This window comes from Entelurus aequoreus, linkage group LG18 (genome assembly GCF_033978785.1).
Source record: "Entelurus aequoreus isolate RoL-2023_Sb linkage group LG18, RoL_Eaeq_v1.1, whole genome shotgun sequence".
Lineage (NCBI taxonomy): Eukaryota > Metazoa > Chordata > Actinopteri > Syngnathiformes > Syngnathidae > Entelurus > Entelurus aequoreus.
In genome coordinates, this window is record NC_084748.1 from 9,406,622 (window position 1) to 9,428,198 (window position 21,577).

A 21,577-nucleotide genomic window follows, 5' to 3' on the forward strand; every position below is an offset into this window, starting at 1 on the left:
ACTGTGAACCCACACCAAACAAGAATGACAAACAAATTTCGGGAGAACATCCGCACCGTAAAACAACAGAACAAATACCCAGAACCCCTTGCAGCACTAACTCTTCCGGGACGCTACTATATACACCCCCTCCCCCGCTACCCCCTACCCATTTTTTTTCCCATAACTTGAGTTGATTTATTTTGGAAAACCTTGTTACATTGTTTAATGCATCACAACAAAATTAGGCATAATAATGTGTTAATTCCACCACTGTATATATCGGTATCGGTTGATATCGGAATCGGTAATTAAGAGTTGGACAATATCAGAATATCGGCAAAAAAGCCATTATCGGACATCTCTAATAAATACTAAACATCAGCAACGGAACAAATACCCACAACCCCTTGCAGTACTAACTCTTCCGGGACGCTACAATATACACCGCCTGCTACCCCCCACCCCACCTCAACCCCGCCCACCTCAACCTCCTCATGCTCTCTCAGGGAGAGCATGTCCCAAATTCCAAGCTGCTGTTTTGAGGCATGTTAAAAAAAAATAATGCACTTTGTGACTTCAATAATAAATATGGCAGTGCCATGTTGGCATTTTTTTTTCCATAACTTGAGTTGATTTATTTTGGAAAACCTTGTTACATTGTTTAATGCAGTGGTCCCCAGACCGATTGGTACCGGGCCGCACAAGATATTTAAAAAAAAAAAAATTTTTTTTTTTTTTTTTTTTTTTTTAATTAAATCAACATAAAAAACACAATATATACATTATATATCAATATAGATCAATACAGTCTGCAGGGATACAGTCAGTGATCACACATGATTGTATTTCTTTATGAAAAAAAAAAAAAAAAAAAAAAAAAAAAATGTTTTTTTTTTTTTTTTTTTAAATTAAATCAACATAAAAAACACAATATATACATTGTATATCAATATAGATCAATACAGTCTGCAGGGATACAGTCCGTAAGCACACATGATTGTATTTCTTTATGGGAAAAAAACCCAAAAAACAAAACAATTAACCCCCCCCGGTCCGTGGGACAAATTTTCAAGCGTTGACCGGTCCGCAGCTACAAAAAGGTTGGGGACCACTGGTTTAATGCATCCAACCGGGGCATCACAACAAAATTAGGCATAATAATGTGTTAATTCCACGACTGTATATATCGGTATCGGTTGATATCGGAATCGGTAAGTAAGAGTTGGACAATATCGAAATATCGGATATCGGCAAAAAAGCCATTTTCGGACATCTCTAGTCCAAATCCAACACATGTTCTGTGCTCCCCAGTCCTGTAAACACCTCTGTCCTTCTCAAAGATAAAAGTTCTTTCAACAAGTCGTGTCCTCTGCGTTTGAGTCGTCGTCGTGCTACTAACATCTGCATTTCTCCCCAAGAGGCCAATCAGCCCTGATCAGCCCTCGGCAGCCGGAGAAGAGATAGTTTAAAAAAAACAACAAAAAAAACAAAACACGAGTGACCCTCGGCTGTGATTGAAGACGTAAAGTTGATGGGGGAAAAAAGGCAAAACGTGTCATCTCCGTTCCTCCTCAGGAGTTTCTCGTTTTGCCTTTTGACAGCATCTTGGCGAAAAAAGGAGGTTTTCATTATTCACTCCATCCCCACAAAAACATGGCGTCCCGGCTGCTGCGGGGGAGTCATTTTGTGACCTTTTCCTTTTCAATTGCCTCGGTAAAAAGAAACAAACGTATTCAGGAGAGATTTCATTATTATTATTTTTTAACCGGAATATAACTTAACTCATACTGTGTGCCATGTTGTTACGGAGCAGAGAGGGAGCGATAATGTTTTTTTTTCCAGGGCCGATACAAATAAATAGTAGACGATAGCTTATACTTGGAGCTGATATGGCAGTAAAAGTTATTTAAACATGAATAGTATATGTCAGTAAACAGCTGGACATAATTAACATACTTTTCTAGGAAACTAATGTGGTTATTTTAGCATTAAAAATATGCCCTTCCTAGTAGACACAAGACATTGATACAACGTTGATTACACGTACATGTCCTTTAAAACTGACTTTGAAACACTGTTGCAAAATAGTTGTATTTGCAGTGTTGGGACTAACGCGTCACAAACATAAAGAGGGATCCTAGTGAGCCAGGCCAATCTTTACTTTTCTCTAAACTAAAAGTGGGGAAATGCGTAGAGTGTTCTGGGCTTCAGTCCTGAAGACATGATTTTATTTCACAATTCCTTGAGAGAAAAAAATGCCTGGTTAGGCTTTGTGTATGTCATGTGTGCCTTCCTTGGGTGAAGCCAGCTTTACAGCTATATTGTTGTTATGCTGTTTGTTAATTATGTATGTTATGTTGCAGCTATTTAAAATAGTTTTGTCAATTTGTTCTGGCCTGAAACAAAACTGGCCCTTTGAAACATATCTTTGTCTTTGTGTGTTGTATGTAGACCACATGGCTTAGCAGAGTTCAGTGATGCAAATGCATGTCAAGTTGATCAACACATTGTATTATTCTCCAGGGCAATAACAGCACTGAAATGAAGGCTAAAAGGGCATTAATGGGAGCTTTAAAAAAAAAATAAGAAAAAAATAAGTAACTAAATAGTTACTTTTCACAGTAATGCATTACTTTTTGGTGTAAGTAACTGAGTTAGTAACTGAGTTACTTTTGAAAAAAAGTAACTAGTAACTGTAACTAGTTACTGATTTTCAGTAACTAACCCAACACTGTGTATTTGTAAATTGAGACAACGTTGATGTCTAATGTTGGATCCACGTTGTTGTTTGGGAAATGACCAACATTCAATGGTCAAATCAACGTCACAACCTGATGTTAAATACACGTCGTCAAAAAGCATGTTGTTTCAACATTGTATTTGTGTTGTGGAATGTTGGTTGGGAAATGACCAAAATTCTATGGTCAAATCCACGTCACAACCTGACATTGATTAAACGTTGTCAAAAAGTATCGTTGTTTCAACGTTGTATTTGTGTTGTGGAATGTTGGTTGGGAAATGACCAAAATTCAACGGTCAAATCAACGTCACAACCTGACATTGATTAAAGGTCGTCAAAAAGCATGTTGTTTCAACGTTGTATTTGTGTTGTAGACTATTAGTTGGGAAATGACCAGAAGTCAATGGTCAAATAAACATCAGAACCTGACAATTGACTAAATGTCGTCAAAAAGCATGTTGTTTCAACGTTGTATTTGTGTTGTAGAATATTGGTTGGGAAATGACCAAATTTCAATGGTCAAATCCACGTCACAACCTGACATTGATTAAACGTCGTCAAAAAGCAAGTTGTTTCAATGTTGTGTTTGTGTTGTAGAATATTGGTTGGGAAATGACCAAAATTCAAAAGTCAAATCAACGTCACAACCTGACATTGAATAAATGTTGTCAAAAAGTATGTTGTTTCAACGTTGTATTTGTGTTGTAGAATATTGGTTGAAAAATGACCAAATTTCAATGGTCAAATCAACGTCACAACCCAACATTGATTAAACGTCGTCAAAAAGCATGTTGTTTCAACGTTGTATTTGTGTTGTAGAATGTTGGTTGGGAAATGACCAAATGTCAATGGTCTAATTAACATCAGAACCCAGTATTGATTAAACGTTGTCAAAAAGTATGTTGTTTCAACGTTGTATGTGTGTTGTAGACTATTAGTTGGGAAATTACCAAATTTCAATGGTCAAATCAACGTCACAACCAGACATTGATTAAACATTATCAAAAAATATGTTGTTTCAATGTTGTGTTTGTGTTGTAGAATATTGGTTGGGAAATGACAAAATTGCAATGGTCAAATCAACATCAGAACCCAACATTGATTAAACGTCGTCAAAAAGCATGTTGTTTCAATGTTATGTTTGTGTTATACAATATTGGTTGGGAAATGACCAAAATTCAATGGTCAAATCAACGTCACAACCTGATGTTAAATACACGTCGTCAAAAAGCATGTTGTTTCAACATTGCATTTGTGTTGTAGGATGTTGGTTGGGAAATGACCAAAATTCTATGGTCAAATCCACGTCACAACCTGACATGGATTAAACGTTGTCAAAAAGTATCGTTGTTTCAACGTTGTATTTGTGTTGTGGAATGTTGGTTGGGAAATGACCAAAATTCAACGGTCAAATCAACGTCACAACCTGACATTGATTAAAGGTCGTCAAAAAGCATGTTGTTTCAACGTTGTATTTGTGTTGTAGAATATTGGTTGGGAAATGACCAGAAGTCAATGGTCAAATAAACATCAGAACCTGACAATTGACTAAATGTCGTCAAAAAGCATGTTGTTTCAACGTTGTATTTGTGTTGTAGAATATTGGTTGGGAAATGACCAAATTTCAATGGTCAAATCCACGTCACAACCTGACATTGATTAAACGTCGTCAAAAAGCAAGTTGTTTCAATGTTGTGTTTGTGTTGTAGAATATTGGTTGGGAAATGACCAAAATTCAAAAGTCAAATCAACGTCACAACCTGACATTGAATAAATGTTGTCAAAAAGTATGTTGTTTCAACGTTGTATTTGTGTTGTAGAATATTGGTTGAAAAATGACCAAATTTCAATGGTCAAATCAACGTCACAACCCAACATTGATTAAACGTCGTCAAAAAGCATGTTGTTTCAACGTTGTATTTGTGTTGTAGAATGTTGGTTGGGAAATGACCAAATGTCAATGGTCTAATTAACATCAGAACCCAGTATTGATTAAACGTTGTCAAAAAGTATGTTGTTTCAACGTTGTATTTGTGTTGTAGACTATTAGTTGGGAAATTACCAAATTTCAATGGTCAAATCAACGTCACAACCAGACATTGATTAAACATTATCAAAAAATATGTTGTTTCAATGTTGTGTTTGTGTTGTAGAATATTGGTTGGGAAATGACCAAATTTCAATGGTCAAATCCACGTCACAACCTGACATTGATTAAACGTCGTCAAAAAGCAAGTTGTTTCAATGTTGTGTTTGTGTTGTAGAATATTGGTTGGGAAATGACCAAAATTCAAAAGTCAAATCAACGTCACAACCTGACATTGAATAAATGTTGTCAAAAAGTATGTTGTTTCAACGTTGTATTTGTGTTGTAGAATATTGGTTGAAAAATGACCAAATTTCAATGGTCAAATCAACGTCACAACCCAACATTGATTAAACGTCGTCAAAAAGCATGTTGTTTCAACGTTGTATTTGTGTTGTAGAATGTTGGTTGGGAAATGACCAAATGTCAATGGTCTAATTAACATCAGAACCCAGTATTGATTAAACGTTGTCAAAAAGTATGTTGTTTCAACGTTGTATTTGTGTTGTAGACTATTAGTTGGGAAATTACCAAATTTCAATGGTCAAATCAACGTCACAACCAGACATTGATTAAACATTATCAAAAAATATGTTGTTTCAATGTTGTGTTTGTGTTGTAGAATATTGGTTGGGAAATGACCAAATTTCAATGGTCAAATCCACGTCACAACCTGACATTGATTAAACGTCGTCAAAAAGCAAGTTGTTTCAATGTTGTGTTTGTGTTGTAGAATATTGGTTGGGAAATGACCAAAATTCAAAAGTCAAATCAACGTCACAACCTGACATTGAATAAATGTTGTCAAAAAGTATGTTGTTTCAACGTTGTATTTGTGTTGTAGAATATTGGTTGAAAAATGACCAAATTTCAATGGTCAAATCAACGTCACAACCCAACATTGATTAAACGTCGTCAAAAAGCATGTTGTTTCAACGTTGTATTTGTGTTGTAGAATGTTGGTTGGGAAATGACCAAATGTCAATGGTCTAATTAACATCAGAACCCAGTATTGATTAAACGTTGTCAAAAAGTATGTTGTTTCAACGTTGTATTTGTGTTGTAGACTATTAGTTGGGAAATTACCAAATTTCAATGGTCAAATCAACGTCACAACCAGACATTGATTAAACATTATCAAAAAATATGTTGTTTCAATGTTGTGTTTGTGTTGTAGAATATTGGTTGGGAAATGACCAAATTTCAATGGTCAAATCCACGTCACAACCTGACATTGATTAAACGTCGTCAAAAAGCAAGTTGTTTCAATGTTGTGTTTGTGTTGTAGAATATTGGTTGGGAAATGACCAAAATTCAAAAGTCAAATCAACGTCACAACCTGACATTGAATAAATGTTGTCAAAAAGTATGTTGTTTCAACGTTGTATTTGTGTTGTAGAATATTGGTTGAAAAATGACCAAATTTCAATGGTCAAATCAACGTCACAACCCAACATTGATTAAACGTCGTCAAAAAGCATGTTGTTTCAACGTTGTATTTGTGTTGTAGAATGTTGGTTGGGAAATGACCAAATGTCAATGGTCTAATTAACATCAGAACCCAGTATTGATTAAACGTTGTCAAAAAGTATGTTGTTTCAACGTTGTATTTGTGTTGTAGACTATTAGTTGGGAAATTACCAAATTTCAATGGTCAAATCAACGTCACAACCAGACATTGATTAAACATTATCAAAAAATATGTTGTTTCAATGTTGTGTTTGTGTTGTAGAATATTGGTTGGGAAATGACAACATTGCAATGGTCAAATCAACATCAGAACCCAACATTGATTAAACGTCGTCAAAAAGCATGTTGTTTCAACGTTGTATTTGTGTTGTAGAATATTGGTTGGGAAATGACCACATTTCAATGGTCAAATCAACATCAGAACCCAACATTGATTAAACGTCGTCAAAAAGCATGTTGTTTCAACGTTGTATTTGTGTTGTAGAATATTGGTTGGGAAATGACCACATTTCAATGGTCAAATCAACATCAGAACCCAACATTGATTAAACTTAGTAAAAAAGCATGTTGTTTCAATGTTGTATCTGTGTTGTAGAATATTGGTTGGGAAATTACCAAATTTCAATGGTCAAATCAACATCAGAACCTGAAAATTGACTAAACATCGTCAAAAAGCATGTTGTTTCAACGTTGTATTTGTGTTGTTGAATACTGGTTGGGAAATGACCAAAATTCAATGGTCAAATCAACGTCACAACCCAATATTGATTAAACGTTGTCAAAAAGCATGTTTCAACATTGTATTTGTGTTGTTGAATACTGGTTGGGAAATGACCAAAATTCAATGGTCAAATCAATGTCAGAACCCGACATTGATTAAACGTCATCAAAAAGCATGGTGTTTCAACGTTGTATTTGTGTTGTAGAATATTAGTTGGGAAATGACCAAATTTCAATGGTCAAATCTACATCACAACCAGACATTGATTAAACGTCGTCAAAAAGCATGTTGTTTCAACGTTGTATTTGTGTTGTAGAATAATAGTTGGGAAATGACCAAATTTCAATGGTCTAATCCACGTCACAACCCGACATTGATTAAACGTCGTCAAAAAGCATGTTGTTTCAACGTTATGTTTGAGTTGCTCAACGTCAGGACCTAATTCAACAAGTTCTCAACGTTGTTTCAATGTCTCGTGCCTGCTGGGTCATATCTCGCTGGATGTTACAGAAAGTATGAGAATGTGTGAGCTGCTGCCTGCTCTTCTTTACTTATACTTGTCAAGATATTTCAGAGTTTAGATTTTGTTTTTATTTTGATATTTTCTGTCGTCTTCACATCCATCCATCTTCGTCGCGTTTTGTTTGATAGCGCCACGGAACATAAGAACTTGCCGCCCTCCTTCAATGAGCTCACGCTTCGAGTGCTGCCGACCAACGCTCGCCGTGCGACTTGATCGCCGCACTAGCAAAACGGTAGAATAAACAAAGGACAAAAACTGGAATTCCCGGCACAAAAAATTAAAGTTGGGACAAGTTCATGTAATCAGAGGAGTCGTGCAGTTCAAGGAGAGAGAAGGGGGCGTGGCCGTGTGAGTAGTGGTTATTACTATCTACTTAACTACTAAATTGTATTAATTCTGCCGTAAGATGTGTTTATATTGTATCTGCTGATGTAGTTCTGCTGTAAATGTGGGAAAAAAAAATACACATTTCGGCGCCGATATACAGCCCGGTTGATAAACGGTCTATCCCTAATGCAAGGGCCGTCCCCTCAACAGATGCACCATGTGACGCCACCAAAAACAAGCAGCCGTACCTTCATGATGCCATTCCAGTTGTCGCCCGTGGAGACCTGGAAGAGGGTGAGGAAGGCCATCCCGAAGTTCTCGAAGGTGGCGTGGCGACTCATGCCCTCGCAGGGATAGTCCAGGTTACACACTGAGGAGAGAAAAGACGGGACGCCAACACGTCATAGTAGTCGTACCTCCAGATATAAGTAACCATCTTTACACTTTTTTATGGCTAACTGTTATCCTTTAGGTTGCAAGCAAAAATGTAAGTTACGAGCCTTGCCGCTACTCGTTGGCGTAACGAATGTCACATTGTATCCCGTAAGATCGGACTATAACATCCGGTCTTTAGGTTGCGAGCAAAAATTTAAGTTACGAGCCTCGCTGGCACTCGTTGGCATAACGAATGTCACAGTGAACCCCGTAAGATCGGACCAAAACATCCGGTCTTTAGGTTGCGAGCAAAAATTTTAGTTACGAGTCTCGCCGCCACTCGTTGGCGTAACGAATGTCACAGTGAACCCCGTAAGATCGGACCAAAACTTCCGTTGTTTAGGTTGCAAGCAAAAATTATACCAAATTTTGTGTGCGAGCAAAAATTTAAGTTACGAGCCTCGCCACCACTTGTTGGCGTAACGAATGTCACAGTGAACCCCGTAAGATCGGACGAAAACATCCGGTCTATAGGTTGCGAGCAAAATTTTTATTTACGAGCCTCGCCGCCACTCGTTGCCGTAACGAATGTCACAGTGAACCCCGTAAAATCGGACCAAAACATCCGGTCTTTAGATTGCGAGCAAAATTTAAGAAAAATTTAGGTTGGGAGCAAAAATGTAAGTTACGAGCCTCGCTGCCACTAATTGGCGTATCAAATGTCACAGTGAACCCCGTAAGATCGGACTAAAACATCCGGTCTTTAGGTTGGGAGCAAAATTTAAGAAAAATGTAGGTTGCGAGAGAAAATTTGAGTTACGAACCTCGCCAGCACTCATTGGCATAACGTGTGTCACAGTGAACCCCGTAAGATCGGAACAAAACATCATGTCTTTAAGTTGCAAGCAAAAATTTAAGTTACAAGCCTCGCCGCCACTTGTTGGCGTAATGAATGTCACAGTGAACCCCGTAAGATCGGACCAAAACATCCGGTCTTTAGGTTGCGAGCAAAAATTTTAGTTACGAGTCTCACCGCCACTCGTTGGCATAACGAATGTCACAGTGAACCCCGTAAGATCGGACCAAAACATCCAGTCTTTAGGTTGCGACGAATATGTAAGAAAAATTTAGGTTGTGAAAAAAAATTAAAGTTACGAGCCTTGCCGCCACTCGTTGGCATAACGAATGTCACAGTGAACCCCGTAAGATCGGACCAAAACATCCGGTCTTTAGGTTGCGAGCAAAAATTTTAGTTACGAGCCTCGTCGCCACTCGTTGCCGTATCGAATGTCACAGTGAACCCCGTAAAATCGGACTAAAACATCCGGTCTTTAGATTGCGAGCAAAATTTAAGAAAAATTTAGGTTGGGAGCAAAAATGTAAGTTACGAGCCTCGCTGCCACTAATTGGCGTATCGAATGTCACAGTGAACCCCGTAAGATCGGACTAAAACATCCGGTCTTTAGGTTGGGAGCAAAATTTAAGAAAAATGTAGGTTGCGAGAGAAAATTTGAGTTACGAACCTCGCCAGCACTCATTGGCATAACGTGTGTCACAGTGAACCCCGTAAGATCGGAAAAAAACATCCGGTCTTTAAGTTGCAAGCAAAAATTTAAGTTACAAGCCTCGCCGCCACTTGTTGGCGTAATGAATGTCACAGTGAACCCCTTAAGATCGGACTAAAACATCCGGTCTTTAGGTTGCGAGCAAAAATTTTAGTTACGAGCCTCGCCCCACTCGTTGGCATAACGAATGTCACAGTGAACCCCGTAAGATCGGACCAAAACATCCGGTCTTTAGGTTGCGAGCAAAAATTTTAGTTACGAGCCTCGCCCCACTCGTTGGCAAAACGAATGTCACAGTGAACCCCGTAAGATCGGACCAAAACATCCGGTCTATAGGTTGCAACCAAAATGTAAGAAAAATTTAGGTTGTGAACAAAAATTAACAAAGTTACGAGCCTCGTCGCCACTCGTTGGCGTAACGAATGTCACAGTGAACCCCGTAAGATCGGACTAAAACATCCGGTCTTTAGGTTGCAAGCAAAAATTGAAGTTACGAGCCTCGCCGCCACTCGTTGGCAAAACGAATGTCACAGTGAACCCCGTAAGATCGGACCAAAACATCCGGTCTATAGGTTGCAACCAAAATGTAAGAAAAATTTAGGTTGTGAACAAAAATTAAAGTTACGAGCCTTGCCGCCACTCGTTGGCGTAACGAATGTCACAGTGAACCCTGTAAGATCGGACCAAAACATCCGGTCTTTAGGTTGCGAGCAAAAATTTAAGTTACGAGCCTCGTCGCCACTCGTTGGCGTAACGAATTTCACAGTGAACCCCGTAAGATCGGACTAAAACATCCGGTCTTTAGGTTGCAAGCAAAAATTGAAGTTACGAGCCTCGCCGCCACTCGTTGGCAAAACGAATGTCACAGTGAACCCCGTGAGATCGGACCAAAACATCCGGTCTTTAGGTTGCGAGCAAAAATTTAGAAAAATGTAGGTTTCGAGCATAAATTAAAGTTACGAGCCTCGTCGCCACTCGTTGGCATAACGAATGTCACAGTGAACCCCGTAAGATCGGACCAAAACATCCGGTCTTTAGGTTGCGAGCAAAAATTACAAAAAATTTAGGTTGGGAGCAAAAATTTCAGTTATGAGCCTCGCCGCCATTTGTTGCCGTATCGAATGTCACAGTGAACCACGTAAGATCGGACTGAAACATCCGGTCTTTAGGTTGCGAGCCAAAATTTAAGTTAAGAGCCTCGCCGCTACTCGTTGGCGTAACGAATGTCACAGTGAACCCCGTAAGATCGGACTAAAACATATGGTCTTTAAGTTGCGAGCAAATTTTAAGAAAAATGTAGTTTGCCAGAGAAAATTTGAGTTCCGAACCTTGCCAGCACTCGTTGGCATAACATATGTCATAGTGAACCCCGTAAGATCGGACCAAAACATCGGGTCTTTAGGTTGTTAGCAAAAATTAAGAAAAATGTATGCTGTGAGCAAAAATTTAAGTTAAAAGCCTCGCAGCCACTCGTTGGCGTAACGAATGTTCCGGTGAACACCGTAAGATCGGACCAAAACATCCGGTCTTTAGGTTGCGAGCAAAATTTAAGAAAAACGCTAGCTAACTTTGTGAAGCAGTTGGAGAATTAATCGAAAACGCCAGCCAAGAACGTTAAAACAAAATCTAAACGGCGAACATTTAGCCACGAAAATATCGAGAAGCTGCACATTATTGTGACATTACCTCATAAAACTTCTGTACTTGTTTGTACTACAATTTTCATACGATTTTTATTATCTAAAAGTGTTTTTGTTTTTAAAGGCATGTATCAATTTAGCGTACTGGGGCGCCAAGCAACGAATAAATACATTTTTACGAGTTTTTCAAAACACGAGCTGCCTCACAGAACCAATGAAACTCATATCCTGAGGTACTACTGTACGTCATCGTGATATTTGTCCTCCGGTCCAGTCTACTTACCCAGCTCACCAAAGAGCTCGACGCCGAGCGCCGCGTAGATGAAGAAGAGCAACATGAAGAGCAGGCCCAGATTCCCCACCTGCCACACAAGTTAGTCACGTTAGCCGCCTGGTCTGACCACACCCCCTCACCAGACTTAAGTTACTCCACCTTTGTCACAAACCCTCTTTTTGAAAAAGTAGCATAGGGCAGTGGTTCTCAAACTTTTTTCCACAAGTACCGTCTCAGAAAAAAACTTGGCTCTCCAAGCACCACCATAATGACCCACATTAAATTACAGTAGCGTAGTAGGCCTAAGTATTCATTAAAAACAAGGCATAGGTTTTATTAATTTATTTAATATTTTTGCCCACTGCAACATTAACACACAGTTTAAATAGTAACACTGTTTGAATATTTAATTGATTCCTTAGCGTACCACTAGGTGGAGCCCGTGGACCACAGTTTGAGAATCACTGGCATAGAGGAATGATTTAAGATGGTTTTGACTTGCGAAAGACAGTAATCAAAAAAATTATCAAACAACCTTAGTGTAATGGAACAAAATTCAGTACTTTTATAGGAATTCCGACGCTGATACCGGGTACGGATTCACGTAAAATCAGACAGTACCACATTTCGATACCTTGATGTTCGTAGTGCACTGCCTCCAGATTTTTCACAGTTTTCCATGTCAAAAAATGCAAACAACCTTAGTGTGGTGGAACAAAATTCAGTACTTTTATAGGAATTCCGACGCTGGTACCGGGTACAGATTCACGTAAAATCAGACAGTACCACATTTCGATACCTTGAAGTTCGTAGTGGACTGCCTCCAGATTTTTCACAGTTTTCCATGTCAAAAAAAGCAAACAACCTTAGTGTGGTGGAACAAAATTCAGTACTTTTATAGGAATTCCGACGCTGGTACCGGGTACAGATTCACGTAAAATCAGACAGTACCACATTTCGATACCTTGATGTTCGTAATGGACTGACTCCAAATTTTTCACAGTTTTCCATGTCAAAAAAATCAAACAACCTTAGTGTGATGGAACAAAATTCAGTACTTTTATAGGAATTCCGACGCTGATACCGGGTACGGATTCACGTAAAATCAGACAGTATCACATTTCGATACCTTGATGTTCGTAGTGCACTGCCTCCAGATTTTTCACAGTTTTCCATGTCAAAAAAAGCAAACAACCTTAGTGTGGTGGAACAAAATTCAGTACTTTTATAGGAATTCCGACGCTGATACCGGGTACAGATTCACGTAAAATCAGACAATACCACATTTTGATACCTTGATGTTCGTAGTGGACCGCCTCCAGATTTTGTCACAGTTTTCCATGTCAAAAAAAGCAAACAACCTTAGTGTGGTGGAACAAAATTCAGTACTTTTATAGGAATTCCGACGCTGATACCGGGTACAGATTCACGTAAAATCAGACAGTACCACATTTCGATACCTTGATGTTCGTAGTGGACTGCCTCCAGATTTTGTCATAGTTTTCCATGTCAAAAAAAAGCAAGCATTTGTGATAAAAAAGCAATCACATGTAAGGCTTCGAATTTTCAAAATGCGCTAGCTCGATGCTATGCTACACACACGCGAGTTAGTTAGCCTCAACTATTTTACGGGACAGTTTCAACACCTCCAAATTTGTTAATGAAAACTACAACGAAGATGCATGTTAGAATCAAACAGCTGGCGTGTGACACGTACAATACTTACAGTATTGACACTTTGCCGGGCGCGACAAAACACAAGACTGGCGCGTTCAACCTAATGGCAAAGACTACTCCCTGACCATGGCAACGCACCCGGGACAAATTGACATGAATGCATACTTGCAAATGATACTAGGAAAAACAAGACGTAACAAAATCGACAGCACAGTTCTTTGTACCAGCTCACTGTTAAACGTTTAAACTACGGCCCATGGGCCAAGTGTGGCAATTTACATATAATATACAAAGGTTCAGCGGTGTGATAGCTGCCATTTTGTCGCCATCTGGTGGCCAACAAAAGTAAGTCAAGTCAGTGGCCATTAATTGTACATCAATATATATATATATATATATATACGTATATATATATATATATATACGTATATATATATATATATACGTATATATATATATATATATATATATATATATATATATATATATATATATATATATATATATATATATATATATATATATATATATATATATATATGTGCACAGCATTTACTTATATGACCCGATCCAAACAACCTTCCCTAGTCATGGTGCAGAAACAAAAATCCAACCAGCATAACAATTCGACACACATAACACACCTTGGTCATTGAAATTTTTGGATATTGTAAAAATCAGCATAAAAAAATCATTTTATCATTTAAATCCATTACAAGGGTTGATGAAAAATGCAAAAACACTCTCCACACTTATCCATGTTTGCCGCATTTTAGCTGCTTGATATTTCTGATTAAAGAACTTTAAGGAGGTCGTCACGGGAGTAAACAAGGTAGGAGTCGAATTTTAACATACTCTTAATAACCAATAATAATTATTATTAATTAAATATCCATTATGTTATCATAATAACATGTAAAATATACATATTTGTATGTATATATGTGCAGTTTTATGTCAACAAGACAGCGTCAAAAGCACAGCAAGTTCAATCCAGGAAGTACATTTTTTTTTTTTTTACTAATGAAAGCAACAACCAGCGCCACACTAAAATGAACTTGATATTAAATAGACGGAGGCAACATCACACAGTAAACAACATGTCGGCTAAGTATATACACACACACACATACGCTCCTACTACTACGAGGGAATAATGAACAACAAATCAATGACGGAAATGACAAAGCTTGCAGTGCTACAACACCCCATTTAGGGACAAGGAGACTACAGCCATGGAAGCACATTTGACCTCTGCACCGCCTTTTAAAAAAGGCACACACACTCCGCTCTCATGAAACGTCTGTAACCGCACATGCCAGAAGGTTGGCATTAAATACCTTCTCTTACATTTTTAAAGAGTCATTCCTTTGATGACTTATTTGGTAAAGTGACAAGGAGGTATAATTATTGACTCTTTAAAAGTCATTTTTTTGAACAGTGGTCACAACACCAGAAAAGTACTTCCTCTTTTAGAATAATTGTATTTAATGTATCACAATACTTTGTGTTGAAATGAGTTCCCGGCGAGAAGACAAAAGCTGTCTTTGAACCTACCAAGAAGAAGGCTTGTAAAACTCCACTGTGTAGGGGGGGAAGCAACATGAAGGTATTCTGTTTCTTTCATGTGTTGTAATCAACAGAAAGATATTGTCTTGACCCAAGAACTACAAGAAGCGAAGATGAAGCAGGACCAGACTCCCCTCCAGGCACCGTTTGTTTGAACTGTTTTCCGACCTTTTCTGTGAACTGTTTTACGACCTTTTCTTTGAACTGTTCTGTAACCAAAGGCAACGCTGTTTACGGCCCCCCCTCCCTTAGAAACAGCTGTTGCCATATCTTAAATGGGGACGGTGTGGCGCAGTTGGGAGAGTGGCCGTGCCAGCAACCTGAGGGTTCCTGGTTCAATCCCCACCTTCTACCAACCTCGTCACGTCCGTTGTGTCCTTGAGCGAGACACTTCACCCTTGCTCCTGATGGGTCGTGGTTAGGGCCTTGCATGGCAGCTCCCGCCATCAGTGTGTGAATGTGTGTGTGAATGGATGAATGTGGAAATAGTGTCAAAGCGCTTTGAGTACCTTGAAGGGTAGAGTGTCCAGGCGTCTCTCCTCAAATTGAGCCAAATTTTATTCTGTCTCTGTTTAATTCCTTGCTTCTTGTCTTGTTTAATAGATGTCATCAGAGTTTGAACCTGACGCCTCTGTGTTAGCCCTTACGACAACAATACGCTACAGATTGGGTATTTTTCAGGTTCAAACACTGATGACATCTATTGAACAAGACAAGAGGCAAAGAATTAAACAGAGACAGAATTCAATTTGGACTCAATATATTGAGGAAACACGTCTGGACACAATGTACCCTTGCACAGTATCTCAGCACGCTCTGCCAAAAGATTGCACTCCTCTTTCGACCTTTTCTGAGAACTGTTTTACGACCTTTTCTTTGAACTGTTCTGTAACCTAAGGCAACGCTGTTTACGGCCCCCCCCCTCCCTTAGAAACAGCTGTTGCCATGTAATCAGGGAAAGTCCCAATAAAAGAGGAGACGTACAATCTTTCGTCAGAGCGTGTTGCGACACTGTACAGTGTCCAGGTGTCTCTCCTCAAATTGAGCCAAATTTTATTCTGTCTCTGTTTAATTCCTTGCTTCTTGTCTTGTTTAATAGATGTCATCAGTGTTTGAACCTGACACCTCTGTGTTAGCCCTTACGACAACAATACGCTACAGATTGGGTATTTGTCAGGTTCAAACACTGATGACATCTATTGAACAAGACAAGAGGCAAAGAATTAAACAGAGACATAATTCAATTTGGACTCAATATATTGAGGAAACACGTCTGGACACAATGTACCCTTGGACAGTATCTCAGCACGCTCTGCCAAAAGATTGCACTCCTCTTTCGACCTTTTCTGTGAACTGTTTTACGACCTTTTCTTTGAACTGTTCTGTAACCTAAGGCAACGCTGTTTATGACCCCCCCTCCCTTAGAAACAGCTGTTGCCATGTAATCAGGGAAAGTCCAAATAAAAGAGGAGACGTACAATCTTTCGTCAGAGCGTGCTGAGACACTGTACAGTGTCCAGGTGTCTCTCCTCAAATTGAGCCAAATTTTATTCTGTCTCTGTTTAATTCCTTGCTTCTTGTCTTGTTTAATAGATGTCATCAGTGTTTGAACCTGACACCTCTGTGTTAGCTCTTACGACAACAATACGCTACAGATTGTGTATTTGTCAGGTTCAAACACTGATGACATCTATTGAACAAGACAAGAGGCAAAGAATTAAACAGAGACATAATTCAATTTGGACTCAATATATTGAGGAGACACGTCTGGACACAATGTACCCTTGCACAGTATCTCAGCACGCTCTGCCAAAAGATTGCACTCCTCTTTCGACCTTTTCTGTGAACTGTTTTACGACCTTTTCTTTGAACTGTTCTGTAACCTAAGGCAACGCTGTTTACGGCCCCCCCTCCCTTAGAAACAGCTGTTGCCATGTAATCAGGGAAAGTCCCAATAAAAGAGGAGACGTACAATCTTTCGTCAGAGCGTGCTGAGACACTGTACAGTGTCCAGGTGTCTCTCCTCAAATTGAGCCAAGTTAAATTCTGTCTCTGTTTAATTCCTTGCTTCTTGTCTTGTTTAATAGATGTCATCAGTGTTTGAACCTGACACCTCTGTGTTAGTAGCTCTTACGATAACAATACGCTACAGGTTGGGTATTTGTCAGGTTCAAACACTGATGACATCTATTGAACAAGACAAGAGGCAAAGAATTAAACAGACAGAATTCAATTTGGACTCAATATATTGAGGAGACACGTCTGGACACAATGTACCCTTGTACAGTATCTCAGCACGCTCTGCCAAAAGATTGCACACCTCTTTCGACCTTTTCTGTGAACTGTTTTACGACCTTTTCTTTGAACTGTTCTGTAACCAAAGGCAACGCTGTTTACGGCCCCCCCTCCCTTAGAAACAGCTGTTGCCATGTAATCAGGGAAAGTCCAAATAAAAGAGGAGACGTACAATCTTTCGTCAGAGCGTGCTGAGATACTGTACAGTGTCCAGGTGTCTCTCCTCAAATTGAGCCAAATTGAATTCTGTCTCTGTTTAATTCCTTGCTTCTTGTCTTGTTTAATAGATGTCATCAGTGTTTGAACCTGACACCTGTGTGTTAGTAGCTCTTACGATAACAATACGCTACAGATTGGGTATTTGTCAGGTTCAAACACTGATGACATCTATTGAACAAGGCAAGAGGCAAAGAATTAAACGGAGACAGAATTCAATTTGGACTCGATATATTGAGGAGACACGTCTGGACACAATGTACCCTTGCACAGTATCTCAGCACACTCTACCAAAAGATTGCACTCCTCCTTCTTTATTTGACTTTCTCCCCCCACCTGACCACAGCTGCTTCCAAAGGGAAGTGGGTCGTAAACAGCGTTGCCTTTGGTTACCGAACAGTTTTGCCTTTGGTTACCGAACAGTTCAAAAGAAGAGGTCGTAAAATACTACACGGTCTAGCTCCTGCCTATCTTGCCGACTGTATTGTACCATATGTCCCGGGAAGAAATCTGCGTTCAAAGAACTCCGGCTTATTAGTGATTCCCAGAGCCCAAAAAAAGTCTGCGGGCTATAGAGCGTTTTCTATTCGGGCTCCAGTACTCTGGAATGCCCTCCAAGTAACAGTTAGAGATGCTACCTCAGTAGAAGCATTTAAGTCCCATCTTAAAACTCATTTGTATAATCTAGCCTTTAAATAGACCCCCTTTTTAGACCAGTTGATCTGCCGTTTCTTTTCTTCTCCCCTCTGCTCCCCTCTCCCTTGGGGAGGGGGAGTTGCACAGGTCCGGTGGCCATGGATGAAGTGTTGGCTGTCCAGAGTCGGGACCCCGGGTGGACCGCTAGCCCGTGCATCGGTTGGGGACATCTCTGCGCTGCTGACCCGTCTCCGCTCGGGACGGTTTCCTGCTGGCCCCGCTGTGGACTGGACTCTCGCTGATGTATTGGATCCACTGTGGACTGGACTTTCACAATATTATGTCAGACCCACTCGACATCCATTGCTTTCGGTCTCCCCTATAGGGGGGGGGGGGGGGGGGGGGTCACCCACGTATGCGGTCCTCTCCAAGGTTTCTCATAGTCATTCACATCGACGTCCCACTGGGGTGAGTTTTTCCTTGCCCGTATGTGGGCTCTGTACCGAGGATGTCGTTGTGGCTTGTGCAGCCCTTTGAGACACTTGTGATTTAGGGCTATATAAATAAACATTGATTGATTGAAAATAGTTCAAAAAGAGTTCGTCTGGAAATTGGGCAGATCCTGTCATCTCTCCGCTTTGAAGTCACAGTGGAGTTTTTTTCGAGCATTCTTCCTCTTGGTAGGCCTCAAAGACAGCCCCTGTCTTTTTGCCTGGAACTCATTTCACTACAAAGTTTTTTGTGATATCTTACAAACAATTATTCTAACAGTATTACGCAGGTCACGGCATGTAGATGGAAACTTGTTGGCGCTTTTTGGATGTTTTTTTTTATTTTTTAAGAGCGCTCTATATTCCAAGAGGACCATTTATTACTCGAGTCGCAGGAGAGTCCAAACCCAAAAAAAAAAAAAAAAAAAAAGGACATTTCAGGACGGAGGTCAGAGCTTTCTAATAAGCCACGAAGCGGAACAATGTAGCACGGTCTGTCTCATTAACACCAGAGGAGAGGGCAAAAAAAATACATTTAATGGCGGGCCGTTACTTTTCCCAGGTGAATTAGGTGAACACAGAAAAGCAAGTGAGGCGACGGAACCAAAATGTAGTCCTGAGACGTCATCCTGAAGTGTGTGTGTGTGTTACCTGAGGCAGAGCCTGGACCACCGTGTCCAGCAGCGCTCTCATCCCGGTGGCCATCTTCAACAACTTCAACACTGCAAAGAGAACACACTCGATAAGGCCGGGCGGAAAAGGAAAGATTACATGCGATCAATAGACGGGATCGCTTCCGACTCTCCATTACAGAGACCCCCCCCCCTCCCCCCCTCCCCCTCCAGTCCCCATGGCCCAATTTCCATGGCTGTTTGCAGTAAAGAGGAAGAGAAACTTAGTCCAACAATAAGGTCTCCTGAGAGATGGTCTTCTCCCGAGAGCTTGCCGGAGCGTTTAAAATGAGAAAAACATATTGTAATTATACACAACTTCTTTAATGAAGGACTCAAAATGGAGAAAAGTGTCCGACAAAAACCCAAAACCATGCAGTGAAGTTGTCACGTTGTGTAAATGGTAAATAAAAACAGAATACAATGATTTGCAAATCCTTTTCAACTTATATTCAATTGAATAGACGGCAAAGACAAGATATTTAGCCTTTGAACTGGTAAACGTTGTTATTTTTTGCAAATATTAGCTCTATGGAATTTGATGCCTGCATCATGTTTCCAAAAAGCTGGCACAAGTGGCAAAAAAGACTGAGAAAGTTGAGCAATGCTCATCAAACACTTATTTGGGACATCCCACAGGTGAACAGGCTAATTGGGAACAGGTGGGTGCCATGATTGGGTATAAAAGCAGCTTCCATGAAATGCTCAGTCATTCACAAACAAGGACGGGGAGAGGGTCACCACTTTGTCAACACATGCGTGAGCAAATTGTTGAACAGTTTAAGAACAACATTTTGTCAACGAGCTACTGCAAGGAATTTAGGAATTTCACCATCTACGGTCCGTATTATCATCAAAAAGTTCAGAGAATCTGGAGAAATCACTGCAATCGATTTATTAGGCGGCACTGCATCAAAAAGCGACATCTGTGTGTAAAGGATATCACCACATGGGCTCAGGAACACTTCAGAAAACCACTGTCAGTAACTACAATTCGCCGCTACATCTGTAAGTGCAAATTAAAACTCTACTGCGCAAAGCGAAAACCGTTTATCAACAACACCCAGAAACGCCGCCGGCTTTGCTGGGCCCGAGCTAATCTAAGATGGACTGATGCAAAGTGGAAAAGTGTTCTGTGGTCTGACGAGTCCACATTTCAAATTGTTTTTGGAAACTGTGGACGACGGAGGAAAAGAACCATCCGGATTGTTCTAGGTGCAAAGTTGAAAAGCCAGCATCTGTGATGGTATGGGGGTGTATTAGTGCCCAAGACATGGGTAACTTACACATCTGTGAAGGCACCATTAATGCTGAAAGGTACATACAGGTTTTGGAGCAACATATGTTGCCATCCAAGCAACGTTATCATGGACGCCCCTGCTTTTTTCAGCAAGACAATACCAAGCCACGTGTTACATCAACGTGGCTTCATAGTAAAAGAGTGCGGGTACTAGACTGGCCTGCCTGTAGTCCAGACCTGTCTCCCATTGAAAATGTGTGGCGCATTATGAAGCCTAAAATAGCACAACGGAGACCCCCGGACTGTAGAACAACTTAAGCTGTACATCAAGCAAGAATGGGAAAGAATTCCACCTGAGAAGCTTCAAAAATGTGTCTCCTCAGTTCCCAAACGTTTACTGAGTGTTGTTAAAAGGAAAGGCCATGTAACACAGTGGTAACAACTTTTTTTGCAATGTGTTGCTGCCATTAAATTCTAAGTTAATGATTATTTGCACAAAAAAAAAAAAAAAAAAGTTTTTCAGTTGGAATATTAAATATCTTGTCTTTGCAGTCTATTCAATTGAATATAAGTTGAAAAGGATTCGCAAATCATTGTATTCTGTTTTTATTTACCATTTACACAACGTGCCAACTTCACTGGTTTTGGGTTTTGTATATGGACAAAAAAAAGCAGTTCCATCTTGTGTCCATAAGATGCCATCTTGCACAATTTTCAAAATTATTTTAATTTATTTCTGTTATTTTGTTTGCGCCATACTACTTTCTTTATAATGCTCTTATTGCTTTCATGTGCACTTTCGATTTTCTACTCAAGGTACATACATACATTTGTGTTTTGAGCACATTTAAAAATAGTCACAATAACCGTGAGAAGAAATGTTCATACCGTGACATCCCTATCACCAAGCTTCTTCTTGATTGTCTTGTGCGGGTCTACAATCCACTTTGGTCTTTCCACTGATGGTTTCTGTGACAGGTGTCTTTTAGCCGCATAACGAGTGGAGATTAGGAGTTCTTTCTTAAAGGGCCAGGACTGATTTGTGAGACAAACAGTGTATGCACTTGTAAATGTACCTT

General features: G+C 39.8%; 1 protein-coding gene across 1 annotated transcript in view; it reads right to left on the reverse strand.

The window, feature by feature from the left end:
- Nucleotides 1-21,577, reverse strand: part of LOC133634271 (voltage-dependent T-type calcium channel subunit alpha-1I-like) — a 334,793-nt gene that overhangs the window by 42,830 nt on the left and 270,386 nt on the right. The window contains exons 29-31 of the mRNA XM_062027399.1: nt 19,239-19,309; nt 11,713-11,791; nt 8,098-8,219 (exon numbers count right to left, since the gene is read on the reverse strand). Coding sequence (XP_061883383.1) covers nt 8,098-8,219; nt 11,713-11,791; nt 19,239-19,309 — 272 coding nt within the window. The remainder of the gene's footprint in view (nt 1-8,097; nt 8,220-11,712; nt 11,792-19,238; nt 19,310-21,577) is intronic.